The 23533-nt window shown below is 63.7% G+C and overlaps 4 protein-coding genes across 6 annotated transcripts in view; 1 reads left to right on the forward strand and 3 right to left on the reverse strand.

Moving 5' to 3' along the window:
• The window catches only part of IP6K1 (inositol hexakisphosphate kinase 1), a 37148-nt gene extending 29748 nt beyond the window's left edge, over positions 1-7400 (reverse strand). The window contains exons 1-4 of one of the 3 annotated variants that reach the window (XM_040568984.1): positions 7256-7400; positions 6830-6885; positions 2269-2368; positions 284-328 (exon numbers count right to left, since the gene is read on the reverse strand). The gene's annotated coding sequence lies outside the window, so the exon portion shown is untranslated. The remainder of the gene's footprint in view (positions 1-283; positions 329-2268; positions 2369-6829; positions 6886-7255) is intronic. The other 2 variants (XM_040568982.1, XM_040568983.1) reach the window with 2 other exon arrangements.
• Positions 7401-8251: 851 nt separating this feature from the next.
• On the reverse strand, positions 8252-13345 carry CDHR4 (cadherin related family member 4). Its single transcript, XM_040568986.1, is given in 18 exon segments — positions 8252-8431; positions 8516-8571; positions 8573-8629; positions 9159-9194; positions 9278-9417; positions 9492-9694; positions 9772-9910; positions 10020-10159; positions 10238-10453; positions 10690-10792; positions 10924-11074; positions 11160-11325; positions 11410-11546; positions 11619-11722; positions 12191-12286; positions 12387-12635; positions 12707-12948; positions 13074-13345. Coding segments are annotated over 18 exon segments (2490 nt in total). The 5' UTR covers positions 13273-13345; the 3' UTR covers positions 8252-8375.
• A 542-nt stretch (positions 13346-13887) lies between these two features.
• INKA1 (inka box actin regulator 1) lies at positions 13888-15540 on the forward strand. Its single transcript, XM_040568987.1, has 2 exons — positions 13888-13962; positions 14690-15540. The coding sequence occupies exons 1-2, from the start codon at positions 13912-13914 to the stop codon at positions 15488-15490; spliced, it is 852 nt and encodes a 283-aa protein (XP_040424921.1). The 5' UTR covers positions 13888-13911; the 3' UTR covers positions 15491-15540.
• A 107-nt stretch (positions 15541-15647) lies between these two features.
• Positions 15648-23479, reverse strand: UBA7 (ubiquitin like modifier activating enzyme 7). Its single transcript, XM_040569116.1, has 24 exons — positions 23451-23479; positions 23177-23345; positions 22152-22286; positions 21979-22085; positions 21568-21658; positions 21294-21435; positions 21116-21213; positions 20856-21002; positions 20616-20774; positions 20278-20385; positions 20123-20203; positions 19890-20045; positions 19637-19802; positions 19351-19547; positions 18958-19022; positions 18676-18853; positions 18504-18578; positions 18177-18363; positions 17948-18063; positions 17784-17870; positions 17520-17711; positions 16283-16384; positions 16105-16205; positions 15648-15845 (listed from the first exon to the last, which is right to left on the reverse strand). The coding sequence occupies exons 1-24, from the start codon at positions 23477-23479 to the stop codon at positions 15734-15736; spliced, it is 3000 nt and encodes a 999-aa protein (XP_040425050.1). The 3' UTR covers positions 15648-15733.
• Positions 23480-23533: the final 54 nt, after the last annotated feature.

Genomic DNA, 23533 nt, shown 5'->3' on the forward strand with positions numbered 1-23533 from the left:
GACCACAGTAACAAAGATGCATTTGATCTCACTTAACTAAAATAAAGAATAAATAACAGCAGTTTTACTGGAGGAAAAAAAAAAAAGAAACCCAGAGTGCTGATACTACACAAAAAAAAATAGCAGCGTGCACAGCACCTGAAGAATAAAGAGTAAAACCTATCTGAAACCAGTGCTACCCGTTCTGCCTGGCTAACAGTGTTAGCCATTTCCTCTCAGTTCTATAAAAACAGAAGATATTTAAAACACTCCAGATAACACTTATTATTCAGATTTAGCTTACCTTCAAATTTTAGTAAGTGTATTCAGGTCAATGTTTGTGATAAGACTTCGTTACATAAAGAAGATTTGTACCCAACCAAAGAAAATGCCACTTGGGCAGCTTAAAACAAACAAATAAATCCACTGACAAGACTCAGTCCAAATGGGAAATAAAGCAAAGCATTCCAATATTTTCAAAAGTAAGGACACCCACAATTATCTTGCATATAGTCACACTTCATCTAGGCAAAAATCTGTATATTCATGATAAACCTGATGTGGGTTTTTGTTTTCTTCAACAACTTAACTCCACAACAATCTACAAAAAAAAAAAAAGGTAAAAGTGTTTTAACACAAACTGATCCTTCAGACTGCTTTAACAATCCTTTTGAGATAGACTTAAAAGTCTGAGGATAAGAAGGTCTTTTTTATTTTCCACCTGTGTTTTGCATGAGAGAGTCAACCCCCTTGAATCTGACAGGTATGCCTCCCCAGGTTTGCTAACGCAGCTTTACCCACAGACCAGAGTTTGGAGGAGAAGTGAAGTATTCCTTCCACTAGGCAGCAGCAAACATTGTGAGGGCCTTCCAAAGCTCCAGGACTTGGCTAGTTTTGCTTACAAGTCACAACACTGCTGCGAGCACAAGAGCGCAGTTACACTTGATGTTCCGCAATGGCTCCGATGTCTTCATGGAAGTTCCTCCTTGGTTTGATTCTGCCACTACGACACAGGGCTATGCAGTCCCCCAGACTTCTCTCCCAAACCCTTCCTGCTTTAAATAACTCACTAACATCTGCATACTCTGGTGCGCTGATTTTGGTGGTCAAAGCTGCTTATCACCTATAGTTAGCTATAACGAGATCATGACTGCCCTCCCCAAGCTTAAGCTGCTTAGACAGTACCGCCAAAGGATGTAGAACAGCCAGCCAGCCCTATCTTCGTGTGCCTATCTAATGTTTCTAAATTCACTTTTAAAATGCTTGGCAACATTTCAATACCAACAGTGGACAACTGACCTGAATTAAGGCTGAGGCACTATTTTATTTAAGTTCACCAACGGTTTAAAAAAAGGGGAAAACGCAGCTCAGCATACAACCACATGGAGGGAAAAAAAAAAAGCACCATCGCAGCAGAATATGAGCTATACAATATTTCAGCTTTGAATCAGCACTTGAATCTGCCACAAGTCGGCTGTGACAAAGACACAGGAGGAACCCCTGCAGAGAAGACACTGTACCACTCCTCTCTCTCTGCCCCAAGAAGGTAGCTGTGGAGCTTGGCACTTTTGATCATTACCCGTTGCAAACTAGCAAAGACTGTTAGATCCCCAGGCCAGGGTCCTCCCCACCAAAGAGGTGATCTGTGCCACACAACCACTATCTAAAACACTGCGGTCTCCTGAGAAAATGAAAACATTCAAGTCTGTTTGGCAAACAAACGCTTAAACCACAGTTACTACTACTGAGTCCTAGCTTTGATGATAAAGAATCAGTGGAAAACAGCAGGTATACTAGAGCTTCTTCCAAACTCAAAAGACTCAGAAGAGCACAAAGCAACCTTTCAGCCTGGAAGACTCACAAGCCATACTATTGTCTTTCACCAAACTGAACTCAAAACAGAAAGGAAAAAAAGGCAGACAGCAATCAAGTTCTGAAATTATCGCAAGGAAACTGCAGCAATTCAGGCACCTAAACGACCAGAATTGCTAAAGCATAATAGAGTTGTCCTCCAAATCCTGGCAGCTTAGTTCTTTTTATAAAGAACTGACGTTGATTTGATTAAAAGTTAATCAATGTAAGACAGGACTGAGCTTTTCACTATGGCTTATTGCATTTACCTGGGTGTTCCTGTAGTTTCCTCTGAAGAGACGAGAGCATACTTCCTACAAACCATATACTTGAAGGATAAAATTATGAAATGAGAGGTAAAAAGCAAGCAGCTAAGTTCTCTCTGCATCATAATTTCACATGGCTGCATTTGTATTCTGGGCAAAACAGAAAAGTTACCTTAGAGATGTCACCCAAGCTCCCTCTGTTGAACAGTCACTGGAATATGGAGCCAACCTCTCACAATCAAGAGGGAACAGGATGCCAGAAGCAAGTCAGCCTGCAAGATGTTGTACGGAAACAAGTTAGCAAGGACTAGCTTAGCTTTTGTTTAGACCTTTACCTGCTTCATCAGTTCAGAATGTTTGAGATCACCCTTTCTCTCAAGGCCGGGACCAGAGCTCACAGTGAGCGCCTTCCAGGACGCAAATACTCTCACACACTTGCCAGGGCTCTGACAGGCGCTCTAACAAATTTACGGGGACCGCTGATCCCAAACGCCTCCTCCATCCTTCAGCTGAAAATGGCCAGCCAGCAGGTGGAGCAGAAGGGGGTGCGTGTCTGCTCTTCCTCCGGCCTGGTTCGCAAGACAGCACACTGATGGATATCAATGAAGGAAGGTTGAAGCATAGCGCGTTAAACTGCAGCAGCTGAGCAGGCACTGTTGCAGCTCCTAATACCAGGGAGGTAACTTTTGGCAAAGAAGCAGTACACCTGGTGGAGGAGATAACCTTTCTAACTACAAAAGCTAAATCAGAGACAGCTTATCTGCCGGAGCTCTTAACCACACGTAGCAGCATCCTACCAGGACACGCATATTAAGTCTCATAACCTTTTTTACTGCTTTTATCAGATCTGGTTGGCACCAATCTTCTACTAAAATAATTATGGCAGTTACACCCATGTTATTTTTAAACAGAAAAAAATGCACCAATGTCATCAGCACTGTGGATACCACTGTACAGATAGAGAGGCATCCTGCAATGGCAAAGCTTATTCCCTTTCTCCAAGGGAAGGGGATAAAATCCTTTTTTGTGAATGAAACTGTCCACATACTGACAGGGGTTATGCAAAGTAAAAGAAAGCTTAAAGACGCATGTCTTTTATACACAGTTAACACCACTGAAAATGCACATAGAAATTAATGAAGGCAAATAACTTGCACCTCAGTGCTATCTGCTGGGTAGTTAGCACCTGATGGGGACTATACAGGAAGCACAAGCACCCCAAGATGCCAACGGAGAGAACTGCACCCATCGGAAAGTCCATCTCCTCGAACAGCACACTGGGAAAGCCAAAAATAACAGCTGCTGCCACATCGGAACAGCACAAGCACTGCGTACAAGCAATGCCTGCAAAACAGAAACTAAGCAGCCATGCAGTCACTTCTTCTTCCTCCCCTCCCACCCTTATGACAGCAGCAACAAACCTGAGATTAAACACTCGCCAGCATCCTGCTCTGCATTCCTGTCACAGCAGGAATATAAAAGGAAGACTGCCAGCTGCTCCTCCGTACATCCGAGGGGTTCCTTCAGTTTACAGTGAGGAATGCAAACACTTGACACGACTCTTGCAGAGGTTTCTGTCGCATTTTCTTTTTCACTCCTTCTTCTAGCTCGCCCATTTCAGAGCTCACTAGGGACCCTTTGCATTTAGTAGCCTGGTTTTTGATACTTCTCAAAGTCAGAAACAACAGCAGTTGTTTGTAGGCAAGTCACATTACGCAGCACAGAGCAAGGGCTCTGCCGGGCTGCCACACACAAACTGCGAGTTCAAGCCTACATCCTGCCCAGCACCGCAACTGATGGGGTGACACTGCCAAAAGTAAGAGGAAGAAACAGGCAGGCTGCAGTTTTCTGTCAATGCTAACTCGCAGCCTTCCAAGATTATAAACCCCAGCACTAACACTGAACTTTGATGCTCATGTCTCAAACACGTTACAAGCTAACTCACGATGGGCAGATTTGTGCAATCTAATGGCAGTAAGTGAAGTGCCAAGGTTGCAGTGCAATGCCTGAGTAACAGCCCCAAAAAAGCCTTTGTCAGATTTCCTATGGCTTCAACCACAGATGACAGAAACACACCTCCTTTAAAGTAAAGGCTGTGGATATTCAGCTTCAAACTTAACACCTACATTGCTTATTCTGAGGGAAACCACAAGACAGTGTCATCTTATAAGCCGGTATGCCATTCAAAGCTCACCAGACCCACGGCAACCTTTAGAAACAGAGGGATCTACTAAAAACTGAAATCTAAAAAGGCAAGCGATCAGCATCTGTGCGAGCAGCTGACGACCCACTAAACCAAGAGACTGTATCCTGTAAGCAGATGGTCAACAGACAGCTCCCAGCCTGGACAGGACTCATCACCTCGCGCTAGTCAAGCTCCACAAGGTCACATTTTCAGAGTTTGATAAATGAACAAGCTCCGGGGGGGGAGGTAGGGGAGGGAACGAGAGAAGAAAAAAAACTAGGGAGCTTAGAGTGGACAAGAATAGCATGCAACTGCATGATTAAGAACAAATTGTAATGCTTGTTCAGGAGGCTAATTAACTGATTACGGCTGCCTGTACAACTTCAGCCTGGGCATTTTTTGACCTCTGAATGCTTGCTATTTTAACCTTGACTTCTCAATATCGGCAACACCACAGAGTAACTTGCAAGGCTGTTGGCGCGACTTGTACAGTCTACCACACAGGGGATGCCCCAAAGGGCATCTAATTTTGATTTTGCTTTCTAGAGTATTTGACCAGAAGGACATGCCCAGTACAGCCATCCTTATGATGAAGCACAGGAAGATATTACTCAAAAAAGCAGCAGGAAAGAAGCACTATCACTACTGTTACGTTCCTCCTAATCACTAAATCCTTTAAACATTTGTGTATGTATGTATTTATATATGCTTATATATCTATATAAACATCGTTGCAGCATTCCAGAGTCACTGTGTGCATACCACCGAACAAGAATACGGCTCGGTTCCATCACCAGCCACTCATTCCCACCATCATCTCACCGCCAGCAAAGCCATTTACACGCACAGACAGCTGGAGGAAAGTGGGGAGGGGCACTCGTCTTCAGCTTGATCAGCTCCCTGGTCACACCAGTAAGGCAGGGAACTCAGATTCCCACCGGCACAAACACCCCAGCTGGCACCAGGGAGAGGGCAAGACCCTCCTGGTGGCCGGGGTCTATACTTACACGAGCTTAAAGTGACCGTGGAGCTACACACAGAAGGTGCTGCAACTGAAACTCTCGGTGACTGGAAGCAGATCCCAGAAACTCCCCCTTTCTCATTTCAACAGTGAATCGTGCTCACTTGCTCTTTTTTCTATGTAAGAAACATGCAAAACCGCCATCAGGGGCCTGCTGGAGAACTACAGGATAAGCTATCCCAGGAAAAGCGCACACAGTGCTCAGAAGAGAACACCACCCTTCCCACCCATCGTCTTCAGATTCCTGCTGTAATGACTTCAAATACATTCAACTTCTGCCTCAAAGAGTCCAAGATCCCTTCCCCCCGCTCTCCCAGAAGTCCTTATTAGGGTGGAAACAGAGGCTCTGCCATGAAAAGGACACTTCAAATTCTAATCAGGATGGCAAAGGTTGTTGAGCTAGACAGCTAGAAACAGTTGTGCTGGAAGAGCTAGGGAGCAAATAAAACTCTTCCTAATGCTATCAGATGAAAATTCAGCCATAGGACAACTCAAAGAGATGGAAAATAAGAGTTTTACGCGGTTGAAGCATCAACCCAATGTTATCGTGGTATGCAAGACTTAACCTTTTCAAAGCCGACCACATTGCTTCCAGCACCAATATAAAGCACTTACCTTAGGGCAGTGCTACCTGAACCCAACCACAGAAAAATACTTCTCAATCTCAGTGACAAGGAACTGTTACGTAGGATTAAGATGTCCCTAATAGGCCTGTTTAGGGTTATGGTGAAGACACCTAATAAATGATGCATCTAAACCTCTTACCGGCTTCTGTCAGATTTTCTGGCACAAAGGAATTAAAGTCCTAGTTCGGTGACATATAACAAGAACACAGTATTTTCCTCACTTGAAAACCTGATCAGAAGCACATAGATCACTTATCAGCCACACGTGGTAGTTCACTAGAAAAAGACTTTGCACGAGACATTGTAGTACACTACCTTGTGAGACAAACCACCCATTACCTTTACAAAAATCAGTCAACCGACCCCAAAAATGTTACTTCAAGAGTAAATAAAGACCCATGCCCACACCACTACGGCACCAGTTAGTGCTTTGTTAGCAAAGGTCAATCTTTAGATTCATCTCAGGAGGGCTTTAAATACCAAGGTAAGCCAGATAAATCTGAAACGAAGAAAGCAGAAACACAGCAAGACAGGCTGAGATGAGACAGGCAGCACATACTAAAGCACACCGTTAGAAAGAAAAAAGAGGCCTTGCTGATTCAGAGCTTTAAGATGGAGGGACACCGAGCCTGGCGTCAGTGTAAGTTCACAGCAACGGAAAACCAAACGGCACTCAGTACCACCCCTCCTAACCCAAGTCCCACTCAGAAACGCAGGGGAAGGCTGTTGGTTACAATCCAGGTCCGCAGACCCACGAGCACATCTGTCTCCAGGGACACCGGGCTGGCATCTTCCGGCAAGCCCAGGAGCAGGCAGCTCTGCCACGGCCAGCCCGCACCCCTTCCCCTGCAGCAGGGCGCCGGGGCGCGGGACGAGCCCCCAGCCCCAGCAGCTCCCTCACCATCTTGGCTTCATGTCAGCAGCGCGGCTCGCCGGGCTCCTTCCTGCACGCAGCCTCTGCGGAGAGAATGGCACAAAGGGAGGGACGCTCGCTCCGCGCGCCGGGCACGGCTCCCCGCCCCGGGGGGGCTCCCCGCCGGGCCCTGCTCCCAACGGGCCCCGCACGGGGCCGCGCCTGGGCCGCCCCCCCCTTCACGGGACCGCGCTTGGGCCCCCCCGTCCCTCGCGGGGCCGCGCCTGGACCCCTCCATCCTCACGGGACTCCCCCCCCCCCTTCCCTCACGGGACCCCGTCCGTCCGTCCGTCCGTCCGTCACGGGGCCGGGGCCGCGCCCGCTCCTCGCCTCCCTCCCCTCAGAGCACCACAACCGAACCGAACCGAACCGAACCGAACCGAACCGAACCGGCTCCCGGTCCCCGCGGCTCACCGGGGCGGCTCCGCCTGCCCGCCCGGGGGCTGCTGACCCCGCGCCCCCCCTCGCCGCCGCCGCCCGCCGTTCCAATCAACAACAAGATGGCGGCCGCCGGCGAGGCGGGGCCCGGGCCCGGCCGTCATAGCAACCGCGCCGTCCAAAGCCCGCCCCGCCGCTCCTCGCGCCAATCGCGAGCCGAGCCCCTCCCTCCGGTGGGGTCGCGGCAGTCTGATAGGTCGAGGCCGCCGTCACTCCGGCCGGCAGCCGCCCCGCCCCTTTTCGTGCGCGGACCGCCTCCGGATGGCCGCGCACGTTAGGCACACGTGACGCCGCCCGATGCCCCGCCCCCCCGCAGGGGACGCCGTCTCATTGGCCGCCCGCCTGGGGGGCGCTGGGCCAATGGGCGCGGCGCTGCCTGAGGCGCGCGGCCGTTGGCGGGCGCCCCCCCCCCGGCCCGCGTGAGGCGCTGCCCCCCCCACCCCATCAAGCCCCGGGGCCCGGGGCCGCCTCCCCGCCGCCCTCCTGGACTCGGCGTCGGGGGGTGCCCCAAGGGGCTCAGTGGCAACGGCCGCTGCCCCCCGGGTTCGGTTCCCCTCATAACCCCCGGCTCCATGAGGCGACGGGGAGAGGCCCCGCGTGGACGCCTTCACAGGGCTCGCCGCCCCTCAGCCGTGTGCCACCCATGTGCTAATCACTGCCCGGACTAATTAAGCGACCCGTGTGCTAATCACTGCCCGGACTAATTAAGCGACCCAGGGTGCCTCGCACCTCAGCCCGCGCCCCTGCCTGCTGGCACCCTGCCTGGTCCCGGCCAGGAGCCTCGCGGGCCCTGCCACGGCCGCCACAGGCCCCGCCGCGTCCCTCGGCACGCGTACCGCAGGGCCAGGCCCCGCAGGGAGCGTGGTCCCGTGGGGACCGGGCTGGTGACCCCCACCGCTGCGCGAACGGCACGGCCACCGGCGGGACAGCCCACCGTGAAGCGCCCCGCAGCACTCGCGGCGGCACGGGGCAGCTGTGCCACCGCTATTTATTGGCCCGGTGCTGGCCGAGCCCCGTGTGTGGGGACAGGGGACAGGAGCGGGGCCAGGGGACAGGCGGGCTCCCTGCCGGGCGCTGGGTGCTCCCTTGCTTGGGCTCAGATCCAGCGTTGTGCCCCGGTGAGGCCGTGGAAGAGCCGGTCCCTGCCGGTGCCTGAAATGGAGACGGTGCTCAGCCGGTGCCTGCCGGGTGCTGCCCCTACGTCCAGCCCCAGGGCACGGCGGGGACAGCACTCACACGGGTCCTGGGCACGGCCGTCAGATGGCTCCTGTGTGGAGCAGGGAGAGGCGGCCGGCGTGGGGGCGGCCCTGCTCCTCCCGGCCCCCACTCCGCTCAGCCACGTCCCGGGAGCTGCTGGGGGAGAGGGGAGGGCACGCTGTCAGGGACACCCGCCAAGCACCACGTCCCCAACCTCACCAACCACAGGCTGTCTCTGCTCCCACCGCCGTGCATCGCGGGGTGGCTGAGTGACGCGGCTGGAGGTGGCTGTTGTCCCCCAGGGCTGGCGTGCCTCCTCCTTGCCGTGCAGGTGTCCAGTGCAGGCTGGGCCAGCTCCAGTGACCCCTCGGGCTCTCCTTGCGCAGCCTCTCACCCCTCGTCATCCCTTCTTCCAGCTGGTGCTGGGAGCAAGCCCCATGCTGTGCTGTGCCACCCCCCCACTGCCTGCTCCAGCCTGGGCACCAGCACGGCTGTCCCCTGGCAAAATCGCCATCCTTGTGCCTAAGGGTCAGAGCTGCGCCCTCACCCTTGGGCAAAGGCAGCCCACAGACCACAGCCAAATCTGGGCGACATTAAACACCCCTCCGATGCCACATCTCCCTGCCTGGCTGCAGGGACATTACAGGAGCCTGTGCCACCGACCCGGCTGTGTGGCACCCACCTCTCACCCAGGAGCAGCTTGCTGGGGGCTCGGCTGCTGCGGGAGGAGCAGAAAGCAGCTGTGAGCCCCGGCCTCGCCGTGCCGCGCCATGCCGTGCCATGCCATGGGCTGGGACTCACCTGCACACAAGGCTCCGAGCCAGGCAGCTCAGGCTGGCCAGGAGCAGGACACCAGACACGGTCAGCACGGCCACAAACCAGGCCGGCGGGCGCCACACCGCCTCCGTCCGCGTGACCACCAGCGGCTTCTTCCGCGGCGTCTGCGAATGCGGGGGTGAGGAGGGCCGGGGGCCGTTCCCAGACAAGGGGACGCTGGCCGCAGGGCACCGCTCACCGTGTGCCGGGCGGTGGTGCTGGCTGGCACCGTGGTGCTGCGGGGGGTGACGTGCACCACCAGCGCCACCACCGTGCTGCGGCGGGGGGCCCCAGGGCCGCCCCACACCTCCACCAGCAGCACAAAGGTGCGGGGTTCGGCCAGGCCATCAGGGACGTAGGAGAGGGCGCTCCCATCCAGCCGAAAGCGTCCGTCCTCGTTGCCTGCGCGAGAGGGTCCGCTCAGCGCCATGGCCGAGGAGAGGGGACAGGGCTGGCACTGCAGCTGGGCCGCTCCTCACCTCCAATGATGGCGTAGGACAGCGCAGTGGTGTCGGGGTCACCCCAGCACGCCAGGTGGATGACGGGCTGCCGGCTGCCTCTCCCGGCCGTGATCCACAGCTCCTGCACCTCGGGGGTGCACCGCGGCTCAGGCACGGCCTGCGGGGAGCGGAGGTGGCCCTGCTCCGTCCTGCCCGGCTCCCGGGAGAGACGCGCAGCCTGGAGCCCACCCCGGGGCGGACACGGGGACACGGCACCGTGCTCACACCTGCAGGTGCACGGCCATGTTGCACAGGCGGCTCCGCCGGTTCGCCGGGTCCAGGTCGTTGTGGGTGTCCGTCAGCCGCACCGGCAGCCGGTAGCTCACGCGCGGCGGGGAGCCGAGGGGACCCACCACGCGGATCTCGCCTGTGGGGCGGCGTCAGTGCTGGGCACCTGCAGGTGCTTGGGGGGGCACAGGGGCTGGGGAAGGGGACAGGTGCTCACCGCTGTGCGTGTCGATGGAGAAGGGCTGCGCGGGGCTGGAGCCCCCCTCGAGGCTGTACTCGAGGCTGTCCGGCGGGTGGTCGCGGTCAGTGCCATTCACATACCCCACGACGCTGCCGAAAGGCGCCGTCTCCAGCACGGTGAAGGTGAGGCCTCGGGGGCACTCCGGTGGGAATTCGTTGACGGGTGTCACGGTCACGAGCACAGGCACACGGGCTGCGTGGCACACGGCGGCTCAGCCGCGCTTGCACCGTCCCACAACCCGCCCCGCGCTGGGCACGCTCCGCTGGGGACATGGGGGCAGTGCTACCAGCTGTGCGCCTTTGGAGGAAGCATCACTGGGGCCACAGGAGAGGAGCACTTCCTCTGCTGTCTGTTGTTTGCAGAGTCCAAAAGGGCTTTGCCCACCCCACTCTGACCTCCCCCGGGGCACAGGGGATGTGGGCACTCACTGCTCCGCGGGGGCTGTCCCCCGGCCGTCACCACGACGGTGGCCGTCAGCTGGAAGCCCAGAGCAGCCATTGCCTGCGAGTCATAGTCCAGGGTGGTGTTGACCTGCCAAGACACGATGTCCCGTAGGGCTGGGTGTCCCCCAGAGCCGCTGCCATGCCGTGCCCAGCCCGATGGAAGGTGCTGGAGGGTCCCTGTGCCCCCATGAGGGGCTCGCCAGCCCCAGCTCCGCTCACCTGCAGCCGTGGCCCCTCCATGCGGAAGCGGGAGCGGGAGCCTGGGGGCCCCTCCAGGGCGTAGCTCAGGGACCCCTCAGCACCAGCGGGGCTGGCGCACCTCAGTGTCACCAGGGTGCTGCCGGGGGACACCGTCTCACGCACCTGGGTCCTGCAGTGGGGCGGCCGGTGGCTCAGCTCCATGCCCGGGGCACAGAGGAGCATTCCCCTCCCGGCATCCCCCCCCCAAACCGTACACGTAGAGGGCTGGGACGCAGGATGGTGCCTGCCGGTCCCTCCCCTGCACGGTGACATTGATCGTGGCGGTGGCCTGGTCGGCAGGTTGCAGCGCGTTGTAAGCCCGGACGAGGAGGTGCACGCGGGCCACCTCCAGCCGGCACGTGCTGCGGATCACGCCCGTCACTGCGGGAGGTGGCGCAGCCTTCTGTCAGGCACGGGGATGGGGACAGGGTGGCCCTAGGTGTCCCCCAGTGCCCCCCCGCTCACCCTCGTCAATGGTGAAGAGCGCGGGCACCGTGGGAGAAAGGATGGCGTAGCGCACGTTGTCACCGCTGGCGTGGACCTGCGTGACCACCTCCAAGGGGCCGGAGCCCTCGGGCACCGTCACATCCTGCCGCGGCTCCCTGCGGGGACAGGTGGCAGCGTGGCATGGCCTGGTGCCACCAGCACCCCCCGCCCAGCCCAGCCCCACTCACAGGATGGTGACACGGGGACGGTGTGACGGCAGTACCTCCACTGTCACAGCCCCGCTGCAGTTGTGCCCGTGCCGGTCCGTCACCTCGATCTCCAGCCTGAAGGTCTGCGGGCAGTGCCAGGGGACAGCCCGGGGTGGCACCGGGGACAGCGACAGGGACAGCGATGGACAGGGATGGAGAAGACAGATATAGGGATGGGCAAGGCAGGGATGGGGATGGGGATGGGGATGGGGATGGGGATGTGGACAGAGATAGGACTGGGGATGGAGAGGGACGTGAATGGGGCTTGGGATGGAGGAATAGGGACAGGAATAGGGACGGAGATGGAGATGAGGCCAAGAAGGAGACGGGAATGGGGATGGGAATGGGGACAGGGATGGGGATCAGGACAGGAGTACAAACAGGGGCATGAATGGGGATGGGATGCCGAAGGGGACGGAGCTGGGGATGGGGACAGGAAGAGGAACAGGGCTGGAGCGCTCTTGGGGCATGGGAGGAGGATGCCGAGAGCTGCGGGCAGTGCCAGCAAGGGAGGTGGCGGTGCCGTGACAGCAGGGGATGCTGGTGCCCACCTGGGTGTCCTTGCTGGGGCTGAAGCCGCTGGCAGGCGCCAGCACCAGGCCCCGTGGGGTGAGCGTGAGCGGCGTGCCATCATTTCTGAGCCGGAACTGCAGGGGGACAGCGCACAGCCCTGTCCCTGCGCCCCACAGTCCCCAGGGGTGGCTCCCGCTGGCAGGGGCCGCGGGACAGGGGGCTGCAGGCACTCACCGTCAGCCCGCCGAGCGGCTGCGGCAGCACCATGTGCAGGGGGGCCCGGGGCGCCACGTCCGCCGGCACCCGCACCACGTCCCCGCCCGCGCTGGCGAACGGGGCGTCACAGCGCAGCGCCTGTCCCGCCGTCACCCAGACAAAGAGCCACTTCGTCACCTCCTCTTCGCCGGGGCAGGCAGCGCGCAGCGCCAGCGCGTACTGGTTCACCCGGCGGGCGTCGAGCTCGGCGCCGGCACGCAGCGTCACCTGCCGCGAGGGTACGGTGCCCAGCGGGGTCCCCGCAGGCTCCCGCCACGCACCGTGTGCCGCGGCCGTACCTCTGCCCGAAAGGTGGTGGCGGGCACGCCGACGGTGCTGATGGCGATGGGGTTGAAAGGGTGGCCAGGCTCAGTGGTGCGTGGGGTGACGGTGGGGTCGGTGGGGGTGCCGGGCTCGACGCGCACCAGAGTGACATTGGGACTGCCTTGCACGGCGCTGCAGGACACGGTCACCTCGGCCACGCGGGTGCCCGGCGCCGCGTCCTCGCTCAGGGTCACCACGCGGGGCAGGTCAGGCAGGGCTGGCGGGACACCGCGGGGACCGGCCCCACATCACGTCGCTGCCGGTGGCTCACCTGGCCACGCTCGGGGACCGGGGGCCTGCCCCCCGGCATCCCCATGGGCACGGTGGCCCTGCCGTTCTCACCTGCCGGCCTTACAAACGTCCCTGGAAAGAACCGAGTGTCACCCCAGCCTGCTGGGGACGTCCCAGCACCGCCCTGGGTAGCCCTCTGGGACACCCCGATGGCACCCCAAAGACGTCCCCAAGGCACCCCAGAGGCGCCCCAGCCTCTGAAGCCAGCCGGGCAGCTGCTGTCCCCGTGCCCAGCCCGGGCTTGGCACATGAGGGCACCCTTGGGGACCCTGTCCCGTGTCCCCCTCCTCTCGGGGTCTCCCTGGGGGTGCCTCCGGAGCCCCGCGGCCCTACCTGGGGCACCGAGGAGGAGGAGGAGGAGGAAGGCGAGGCGTCCGCGCGCACCCATGGCTCGCCGGCTGTTTGGGACAAGCCGGGGCCCGTTGCTACGGGTGCCCGGCACCACCCACGCCCGGCGTCACGCCGGCCACCGCGGCTCCCGGCCCAGCCCCGGGGCGGGGGACACGGCATCGCCGCGCTGCCACCGCCTCGCCGCCGGGGAACCGGGAACCGGGGAACCGCGACAACAGCGGCGGCGGCTTCTCCCCGTCGGGGTCGCGAAGCGGGGCGGGGGCTCCGCCGAGCAGGCGCTGGCTCCGCGCTGGAGTTTCCCGGCCGGGACCGCGGGTCGTGCCCGGGCGGGCCGAGCGGGGCCCCGGGGCGGCGGGGCGGGGCGGGGCGGGGCGGGGCGGGGCCGGTGCGGGGCTCGCGTCCCGGCGGCTCCCATTGGCGGCAGAGCCGGGGCCGAGCCGCGCTCCGCGGGGCCGCTCCGCCACCGGGACCGGCACCGGGAGCGGCACCGGCGGGGGCCGGGGCCGGGGCCGGGGCCGGGGCCGGGGCCGGGCCGGGGATGCACAGCGCCCGCCTGGACGGCGGCCTCGGCCAGCGCCGCGCCGAGCCGGTGAGTGCCGCGGCGGGCACCGGGGGGGGCCGGGCGGCGGCGGCGGGTGTCAGGGCGCGGCGCCGCGGGTGACAGCAGCGCGGGGACACCGGGCCGGGGGGAGCGGGGCGGGCCGGGCCGGGCTGTCACCCCGCGGGGGGACCCCAGGGACAGGGCGTCCCGGCCGCTACCCGGTGGCCGGGCCGGGGGCTGCGGGGCCGGGGCGCTGCTGCCGGGCGAGCGGCTCCGCGGGGCGGGCCGGGCCGCAGCCAGCCAGCCCTGCCCGCCTGGCTTTCCGCGAGAGGAAAGCGGACGGAACACCCTGCTTTTGGGTGCAGACAATAGGAATTCGAGAAAGAGGAGCGGCCCGGCCGCGGGGACGGAGCGCTCCGTCCGCTGCCCCCCCCCCCCAACCCCCCGACAAGGCTCCCGGTGTCCCCGTCCCCCCCAAGCACCCCTCCAACCCCGCTCTCTTCGGGGGTCCCCAGGCCGGGGGGCGCAGGCCGTGGCGTCCCGGCACGGGGGGAGCGCCGAGGCGGCGGGGGCTGCTACGTGCCGCGGCCCTGTGTCATTTCCCGCAGGCACGGCCGGGGCCGGGCGGCTGCTTGCTCACCCGACGTGCCGCTGCACGCCGCCCGGCTCCGCGCCGCAGCCGCAGGAAAGCGGGGCCCGGGGCTGCGGGCGAGCCGAGGCCTGCGTCCCCTGCGCGGCGCGGGGGCGAAGGCGCTGACCTGCCCTTTCCCTGCAGCGCCGCTGCCGGGAGCACATGCCAGGCACGAGGCCGGCTGCCCATGACCCCCGCGGGCCGCCCGCCCCCCAGCGCCCCAGCTCGGCCTGCAGCGAGGAGGACGAGGGGGGCCTGGCCGCCCGCTCGCCCCCCGCCAGCGAGCGCAGCCTGGAGTTTGACTCGGGCTACTCGGAGACGTCGGGGGGCACGTGGCGAGAAGAGGAGGTGACGGTGCTGCGGCGGCACCCGCCGCCCTGCCACCGGGCGCACCAGCTCTCCGCCGGCGCCGGGGGCCCCGCGCCCGCCCGCCGCGCCCGCCCCAAATCCACGTCGGACGCCTGCCTGGAGCAGTGGCGGGCGCTGGAGCCAGCTGATGGGCAGGACTGGACGGTGTCGCTGCTGTCACAGAGCCGCAACCGGCAGCCCCTGGTGCTGGGGGACAACTGCTTCGCCGACCTGGTGGAGAACTGGATGGACCTGCCCGAGGTGGGCGCCGAGCCCCGGCACCGGCCAGCCGCCGAGCCCTCGCGCCGGCTGGGCACGCCGCCCGCCTTCCTGCTCAGCCTCTCGGGAAACGTGCGCCGCAAGCTGGCCAGCATGGCCCGGCCCCGAGGGGCCGAGGGTGCCCGGCCGGGGAGCCGTGACCCGGCCAAGCGCCTGTCCTGCCCGCTGGGGCTGGGCGGGCAGCCCAAGGGCGCCTGCTTCCACCAGTCCCACAGCAACATTGCCCAGCTGGCTACGGACTTCCACCGCTTCGCCGCCCTCATGAACAGCCGCAGCCGCCAGCCCATCATCTGCAACGACGTGATCGGCTACATCTAGCCCTGCCCGCCCCCTCCTCCGCTGTAAATAAACCCCAGTTTTGTATGGTATGGACACAGCAGCGTTTGTGGGGTTGAAGCGCCGATGAGGGGTGAGAGGGCATCGGGCTGCCTGCTAGCGCAGGGTGCTGGCATCAACACAGAGACCACGCAGCAGAGCTTGTCCTGCAGCTTTTATTGCATGGGGCCGGCGGTGCTGAGGGGGGTGTGCGGGCACCCCCCTGGTGCATGACCTCCCCTGGGTTCAGGGCAGGATGCAGAGGAGCGGGGGGCACTCCTCCTCCTTGTCCCCCTTGCACAGGTACTGCAACTCCAGCTGCCGCAGTGCCCCGGCACGCTCCATGCCATCCGACAGCCTGCAGCAGGGGAAGGAAAAGTGGGCTGGGCGCAGCTCATCCCCCGAACCCTGCTTGGGCCCCCCAGGCTGGGGAAGCTACATTTGGCTGGTCCCAGGCCCCCTCCCCAGCCCCTGTGGCTGGGGGCCAGGCGAGGGTCCAGCGTGGGAAGCGCTGCCGGCAGCAGGATGTTTACCCTGCAGCTGGAGCGGCTCAGGAGGGACAGGGGCCCCGGCACCCAGCAGGACCGGGGCATGGTGAGGAGGGGGGGGGCGCTTACTTCTGCGCCCGCTGCCGCGCCTGCGTCTCGTCGTCGTCCTCCCAGTCATACAGCATTGTGGTGCCTCGCAGCAGCTTGCTCACCGTCCACCCGTGCTCCCTCTGCAAGAGCAGAGCCGGGTGTCAGGGTCTGGCCCCACGCAGCCCCAGGACAGCGGGGCGGCCGGCACTGCGCTCACCTGTAGCCAGTCCAGCAGCTCCTCCACCGTCATCTCCTGCCCGTCTGCCCCGACAGCCCGCACCTCCAGCCGGTCCCAGCAGCTCCACTCCTTCCCGCGGTACTGCAAGGGGAGTGTGGGGCTGAGTACAGCAGGGCAGGGACAGAGCCACCACCCCGGCACTGCTGCGGCCAGGGTTGGGCCCCGAGAGATGCACAAAGCCCCATTGAAGTGCTGCCCAGCCCCACACAATCGCCTCTTCTTGTGTCTGTGGCTCCCAGGGCTTTGTGACCCCGGCTCTGGCCTGAGGGAGCTGAGCGCAGGATGCGGCCCCACGCTGTTTGGCACGGCCGCCCTGCCATCTGCCCCCACTGCAGGCAGCACCAGCCCTGGCCCTGGCCCCGTCCCCACGACAGGCTGCTGGCACCAGGCTGCTGGCACCGAGCTGCTACTCTCACCTGCTCCAGGCGGAAAGGGCTTAACCCCATCTGCACTACGGCACCACGGACCAGGCTGACCTCCCGTCCCGGCACTGTGCAAACCCCATCCCCGCACTGCGAACACCACCCACGCCAAGGCCACCAGCCCTGGGTGTGCTCTCGGTACTGGGTGGCACTGCCAACCACCAAGCCGTAGGACCTGTGCTCCTGCCACAGCCGAGCAGAAGACGTCACGCCGCGTGTCCTGGCTCTGGGACACAGAGGTGCTGGCGGTCGACGTAGGGGTGCCGGGACCAGAGGGCACAGAGCGGCATCCTCCGCCCAGGGACGGTGCCAACCATGGCCAGGACACCCCGAGGCTGAGGCACAGGGCTGGGCACCCGCGGATAGCGGGGCGCAGGCGCGGTGAGGCCACAGCCCGGCTGGGCAGCCCGAAGCCAAGCTGGAGACGGCGCGGAGGCGTTGGAGGCGCCTCCCTCCCCCTCTTCCTGCCCCCGGCCCTGGGCCCCCCGGGCCAATCTGGTTCCAATCGGCGCTTCCTGCCGCGCAGGAAGGGCTGCCTCGCACGCCATAAACCCCCAGACAAAGGGGCCTCTATCGCCCAGACGGTCCCAATCTGGGCCTGCCCCCGTCCCTGCCCCGCTTTCCCCCTCCGGCAGCTGGGGGGAACCCCGGCCCCGCTCCCCCTGCAGCCCCGGGACCGGTGCCAGCTGCTCGCCGGCTGCCGCAGCTGCTTTTGGTGAGCCAGCTGCAAGCGGCTGCCGCAGCCACGGAGCTGGCCGTGGGGCTGCTAGGCACCCCGGGGGAGAGGGTCCTACCCAGTAGGTGGGGGGCTGCTGGGGCTTGACACGGAGCAGGAGGCATTCGGACAGAAACAGGGTGCTGTTGCGGTAGCAGCTGAGGACCTGGCATCTCCACACCAGCTTGTAGACCTCCAGGCACACCAGGCCGGCCACGGCTGCCGTGGTGGTGACAATGGCGGGCACGATGCGCCCGGCGATGCGCTTGCTCTGAGAACAGGAGGCGGGGGTGTCACCGGGTGCCCTGCGGGGGACAGGGACCCGCGGGGGCGCCCCCCTCACCGTCAGCCAGTTGGCGGGGGGGATGCCGTAGTTCTCTGCACGCAGGTTGGATGCAGCCATGATGAAGTCCATGTGGGCGTCGTCGTCCTGCGGGGAAGAGCGCGGGGACGTCAGCATCCCCCAGGACACGGCAGCCACCGCCCTGAGCCCTGCGGCCACGGCACCTTCTCGAAGTGGATGGGCTCCATCACTTGTTCCTCCGTGCCTCCACCTAGCTCCTGCCTCCACCGTGCCAGGTCCTGGGCGAGGTCCTGGGTGAGCTCCATCGGCTGCCCAGGGTCTGGGGACATGGGGTCACGAGCCAAGAACCAGCACCAGCAGGCCTGTGGTTCCTGGCCCGTGTCCCCATGTCGTGCCGCAGCTCCTGGGGACAGAGGCGTGCAGCAGCCTTACCCCCAGCCTCCTCCACCACCTCCGTGCCTTCCGTGGTGGGGATGCGGAGCCCGTCCTGGGGCACGAAGGGCGGCAGGACGATGCTGCGGAGGATGTCCCGCGTGGCGGCGCGGTTGCTGTATGATGGCAGCTTGTACGTTTGGGCCCAGAGCTGGGCAGCAGCCTCGACGTATGCCACGTGTGCGTCCTGCAGAACCACGAGTAGGTGGGGGGGGTGGCCCCGGCAGCTCTGCCCCTTGCTGTGCTCCGGCACCCACCGCATAGCCCTCGTCTCTCCCCAAACCCCACCTTGTCCCCTGCATCCCCACGGCTCTCCCCTGCACTCACATTGCTGGGGTCAAACGTCAGCGGATGGGGACACCGCCTGTCCCCCGACCAGAATGGGACACCGGGGCTGGTTTCCTGGCACAGGGAAAGCGAAGTCGGGCCTGGAGATGATTCTCCTGGGGAGGGTGCCGGGGTGGGGGGTGGGGGACAGCTCCCCAGGCGCTATGCTCACGTGCGTGGGGGGGAAGGTGTGCAGCAGCTGGGCGATGGCGTCGTGGTAGTGGCTCTGCCAGTGCCGGCGGGCCCAGCGCACGCAGTCCCCCCAGTCCCGCGGCCTCTCCTGCAGGCTCCTCCACACTCGCTCCGGCACCTCCAAGCCCTCCTGCTGTGCCGGCTCCTCCGGCAGCTCTCTGCAAAACCAGGCACTGCTGGCCTGCCTGCAGCACTGCTGCGTGCGGGACGCAGCTGCCTGTCCCCGGTCCCCATCCCGGGCGGCTCCCAAGTCCGCACTCACTCCAGGAACTGGTTCACGCTCTCCGCAGGCAGCTGGAAGAGCCCCTCGAACTCATCACGAGCCCACTGCGCAGAGGGGACAGGCGATGAGCAACGGGTCCCACACAGGGACCCGGCACCGCAATGCGCTGCCAGCCCCCTCCGAAGGAGTGCTGCTATGGGACAGCGCCCAGCGGGGACAGCTGGGGATGGGCTGGTGTGCGGGGCTGCAGCGCCCGGAGCCCCCTGGGAACCCTGGCCCAGGCCAAGCTGGGCTTGATGTTGGGACCTGAGGAAGGCGCTGGGGCTGCACGGCGGCTCCCAGCAGGAAACAGCTGGGGCTGCATCCTGCCTGCAGGGCCGGAGAAACGGGAAGGGAAAACAAAAGGCCAGGAGCAGGGACCTGCAGCCTTACCTGCAGCGTGTGCTCAATGGTGTGGGGGTAGTACCGCAGGGTGCAGAGGGGGAAGGTCCCATCCGTGGAGCTTGTGGCCGACTCCAGTGGCTCGGTCACGGGGGGGACCATGGCCACCACGTTCCCCCGTGCCCCCTCTGTGCCCGAGTCCAGCAGCGGCGTGCGGGAGCGGATGCAGCGCGTCTCCAAGTAGGCGCCTGCAGGCAGCGAGGGCAGCATGTCTGCCCCGGTGCCGCAGGGACAGGTGGGGGTCTCGGTTCCTTCTGCCCCTGCCCCCGGCACTCACGGGCATCCAGCGTGTCCACGGCGCTGACAACGCCGTCCAGCCGCTGGAAGAAGTCGTCCCCGTAGAGCTGCTCGGTGCCAGGCCCCACCTGGTTCTGGTGAGCCGTCACCTTCACATCGGGGTTCATGCGCTTCACAGCTGCAGCGGCCACCTCCGCTTTCGGCTTCTACAAGGGCGCAGAGCGGGGGGACAGCTCCCGGGTCCCCAGGGAACACCCAGCCCTGGGGCACCCGTGGGACGAGTGGGAGCTCACCGACACATCCGCTGCACGGAAGAGGAACTGTCGATGCAGGTTGGAGTCTGCGACTGTGTCCATGTCGGTGACGGTGATATCCCCGCCCGGCCCCGCTGCCAGCCCCATCATGGCAAAGTTCTTGAGCAGCTCGCAGCCGATGGCACCGGCCCCCACCTGCTGGGGCAGCGCTGCTGCAGCTCCGCGCACCGCTCAGGTGCCTCGCCATCTCTCCTGCCCCACACCCTGCTCACCACCAAGTACTTCTGGCGGCCCAGCTCCTCCTGGAAGTTGGCCCCAAACACGGCGATCTGGCCGTCGTAGCGGGATCCCCTCTGTTGGGAGGGGGGGGCCGCGTGAGCGGGACCAGCCACAGCACTCTCAGCACCCGGCAGCTGCAGGGACTCACGGGCTCGCAGTCCTCCTGCGTCAGTCCTGCAGCCCCCTCCACGGCCAGGCACTCTAAGGCGTCAAAGTAAAACCACTGGTCCAGGGGCAGGAGCTTCCCCGTGATGGCCTGGGGTGAGTGGGGCCTTGTCAGCTCCGTGTCCAGTGGGGTTCCCCGCGCCCCACACGGAGCACTCCGCTTCGCTCTGCAGCCGGAGCACGGTGTCCCCAGGCAGGCAGCAGGTGCCCTCTCGTGGCCACCGAGCACCACGGGACAGCCGTGCCGAGCCGTGCCGAGCTGTGCGGGCTGGCCTGCCACGTGCGGGACCCCGTGGTGGGTCCCTGTCCCCAGCTGCTCACCTTCAGCGCCTCCTGGGCAGCCAGGGCACCTATGAAGGACGCCACGGGGCACAGGTCCCCCGCGCTCACGCTGGCGAACGCTCGCACGACATCCTCGTCCAGGGGACCCAGCTGCGCGCCCAGGCTCCGCGCCAGCTCCAGCACCCGCTCAGCGTCCGCCTGGGGGAAGAGGGACGAGGGCAGCCCCGGCGAGGGGCAGGAGGGCCAGAGGGGCTGGGAAGGGTCAGGATGAGGACTCACCGGTGCCCGGGGCTGGGGCAGGCGGCCCCGCTCCTCACGGAAGGCGTGCAGAGCCCGGAAGGCGGCGTGAAGGCTGCGGCTGCGCTGCAGCTCCGTGGAGCTTCTCACTGGGATCTTGGGCATCGCCAGCGCCTGGCGCAGGGACTCCTGCCGGCACCGTGCAGGGATCGTGGGGACGGGAGCTTTTTGGGGGCACGGAACCAACTCTAGGTTCCCTGCCACCTGGGAGGCAGCACGGTGGGGCAGGGGGGGACACGTACATACGAGTGCTCCTGGCGCAATCGCACCTGCAAGACCTGGCCTCCGCAGCGGTAGGGTGAGAAGGCGCTCGTGTCACCGATCTCCAGTCTGAAGGTATCTGGGACAGAGAGGAGGGGACGGGCACCACGGTCACCACCGGGGACCCGCTGCAGCCCCCCGAGGCTGGCAGGCACTCACCCAGCACACGCACGGGGCAGGGCTCACAGCCGTTCAGCTCCGTCATGCCGTCCAGGCCGGAAAACGTCACCAGGTCACCATCACTGAAATGGTGGCCGTGTCCCCCCTGTGACCTCGCACACGTCACGATCCCCGGGTTGCCCTGAGCAGGGGGAGAGGTGAGCACGGGGAACCCGATCGAGGTAACATCAAGCCACTGAAGTGTCTCAGGGAAAGCTGTGGAGCTGGAGGGGCACCATGCTGGGGAGCGGGGAGGTGGCACGGAGCCTCCTACCTGGGAGATGTGCTGCACGGTGGCACAGAGCGGGTCCCCTTCTGCCGGGTCGTCAACAACAAAACGCTCCCCGAAGTCGCAGAAGAGCTGCCTGGGCAGGGACAGGGTGGGGCTTCGTTAAGCGGGAGCCTCATGGAGCTCCAAAAGTGCTGTCGGGTCCTGCCCCACAAGCAGGACAGGGACTCAGAGGGGACAGGAGGTGCCTGGGGCAGCAACGCTTAGGACACGGGACATCCCTGCTAGACACGGGGACAAAGCCCACACTGCAAGCGTGGTGGAGTATCACAACAAGGTCCTAGCTGTGACACAACGTCCTTGGGGACACAGCCCCCAGCCGTCGTACCCTGCCCCGCCACGTGGCTGCCACACGGTGCCGAGGTCTCCCTACCAGCCACTGCCCCCCGCCCTTACCCTGCCAGCCCCTTGGCGTCAGCCACGATGAAGCAGATGCCCTTGGCGTGGCAGATGTCCCCGACGCGGAGCTGCTCCTCCAGCGGCGACTCGGTCAGCACGACCACCTGCACCAGGGCAGTCAGCAGGTGCCAGCACCCCAGGGTGTCCCCTGGCCGGGGCGTCGGGCTCACCTGGAAAGCGTCGAGGAAATCCTCCGACAGCTCCTCGGCGCTGACCGTCACCTCCACGTCGGGGTTCAGCTCGGCCAGCCGCCGCTGCGATGCCTGGGCGCGGTTCTGGCCCACATCGCTCTCCCGCAGGAGGAACTGCGAGGTGGGCAGCAGCAGGCACCCCCGCAGGTTTGGGGTGCTGCCCATGCTGGTGGGGGCTCTCTGCCCACAACAGGTCCCCCCCCCCCCCAACACCCCCCTTACTGGGACCCCCAGCCTGCACCTGGGAGAGGGATCCCCCAGCGGTACCAACACCCATTACCGTGACCCCCCCCATCCATTACTGGGATCTCCTCCACTGCCCATACCCGCACCCACTGCTATTAATAGGGCCCATTACCAGGACCTGCACCCATACCTGTACCAATTACCCACCCACTCACCCATCCCTATGCCCCTTAGGAGACCCTGCCCAAACCCGTGCATGGGGCCCCAGCCTGTGCTCATTACTGGGACCCCTGCCCATGTCTGTACCCATCGCTAGGGCCCACACCTGTACCTGTCACCGAGACGCCCACCCATGCCTGCACCCGTTACCAGGACACTCACTCATGCCCAGACTCGTTACTGGGACCCCTGCTGATACCTGTAGGCATCGCTGGGATACCCGCCTGTACCTGTACACCTTACTGGGACCCCCACCCACACCCATACCCATTACCAGGACACCAACCTGTGCCCGTACCCTGTATCGGGACCCCCAGCAGTACCCACACCCAGACCCCCAGCTGTACCCGTACCCATCAGTGGGACCCTACCCACACCCACAGCCGTTACCGGGCCCCCTGCCCGTACCCCAACCTGCCGCCAGCACCCCCACCTTGCACCTGCACGCAGCAGCCCCCCCCCCCCCGCGCTCGTTACCGGGACCCCCCCCCCCATATCCCCCCTGTATCCCAGCACGCCGACCCGTGCCCGTACCCGTTCCGGGTGCCCCTGCCCACACCCGCCCACCTTCCCCGCGCCCACCGCGGCTCCCCCCGTACCTGCTGGGCGCAGTCGGCGCTGCCGGCCCCCCGGGGGTCCCTCAGCACGACCCTCCCGGCCCCCGCCAGCACCAGCGCCGCCGCCACCTGCGCGCCGGTCCCGCGCAGCCCCGCCACCAGCACGGCCGCCGCCCGCAGCCGCCGCCCGCTGCCGCCGCCCAGCACGTACCTGGGGAAGGGGGGGACCGCTCAGCCCGGGGGGGGGGGGCGCGGAAAGGGGCGCGGGGCCGGATCCCGGCCGCCCAGCTCCCCCCGTGCCCCCCCCGGCACGCACTGCTGCCGCGAGTAGCGCGCCCCCGCCATGCCCCCTGTCGCGGTCCCGGTCGCGGTCCCGCCCCGCCCCGGCAGCGCAGCGGC

The sequence above is a fragment of the Cygnus olor genome, chromosome 10 (assembly GCF_009769625.2).
Source record: "Cygnus olor isolate bCygOlo1 chromosome 10, bCygOlo1.pri.v2, whole genome shotgun sequence".
NCBI lineage: Eukaryota > Metazoa > Chordata > Aves > Anseriformes > Anatidae > Cygnus > Cygnus olor.

Excerpts from the sequence above, each read along its gene's own strand:
- UBA7 (XM_040569116.1), bottom strand. The coding sequence starts at position 23,479 with ATGGCGGGGGCGCGCTACTCGCGGCAGCA. Across the intron at positions 22,086-22,151 it reads ATTTCCTCGACGCTTTCCAG|GTGGTCGTGCTGACCGAGTC; the intron begins GTGAGCCCGACG and ends GCCCTGGTGCAG. Across the intron at positions 21,003-21,115 it reads TGCGCCAGGAGCACTCGTAT|GAGTCCCTGCGCCAGGCGCT; the intron begins GTACGTGTCCCC and ends CGGTGCCGGCAG.
- INKA1 (XM_040568987.1), top strand. The coding sequence starts at position 13,912 with ATGCACAGCGCCCGCCTGGACGGCGGCCTCGGCCAGCGCCGCGCCGAG. Across the intron at positions 13,963-14,689 it reads GCCAGCGCCGCGCCGAGCCG|CGCCGCTGCCGGGAGCACAT; the intron begins GTGAGTGCCGCG and ends CTTTCCCTGCAG.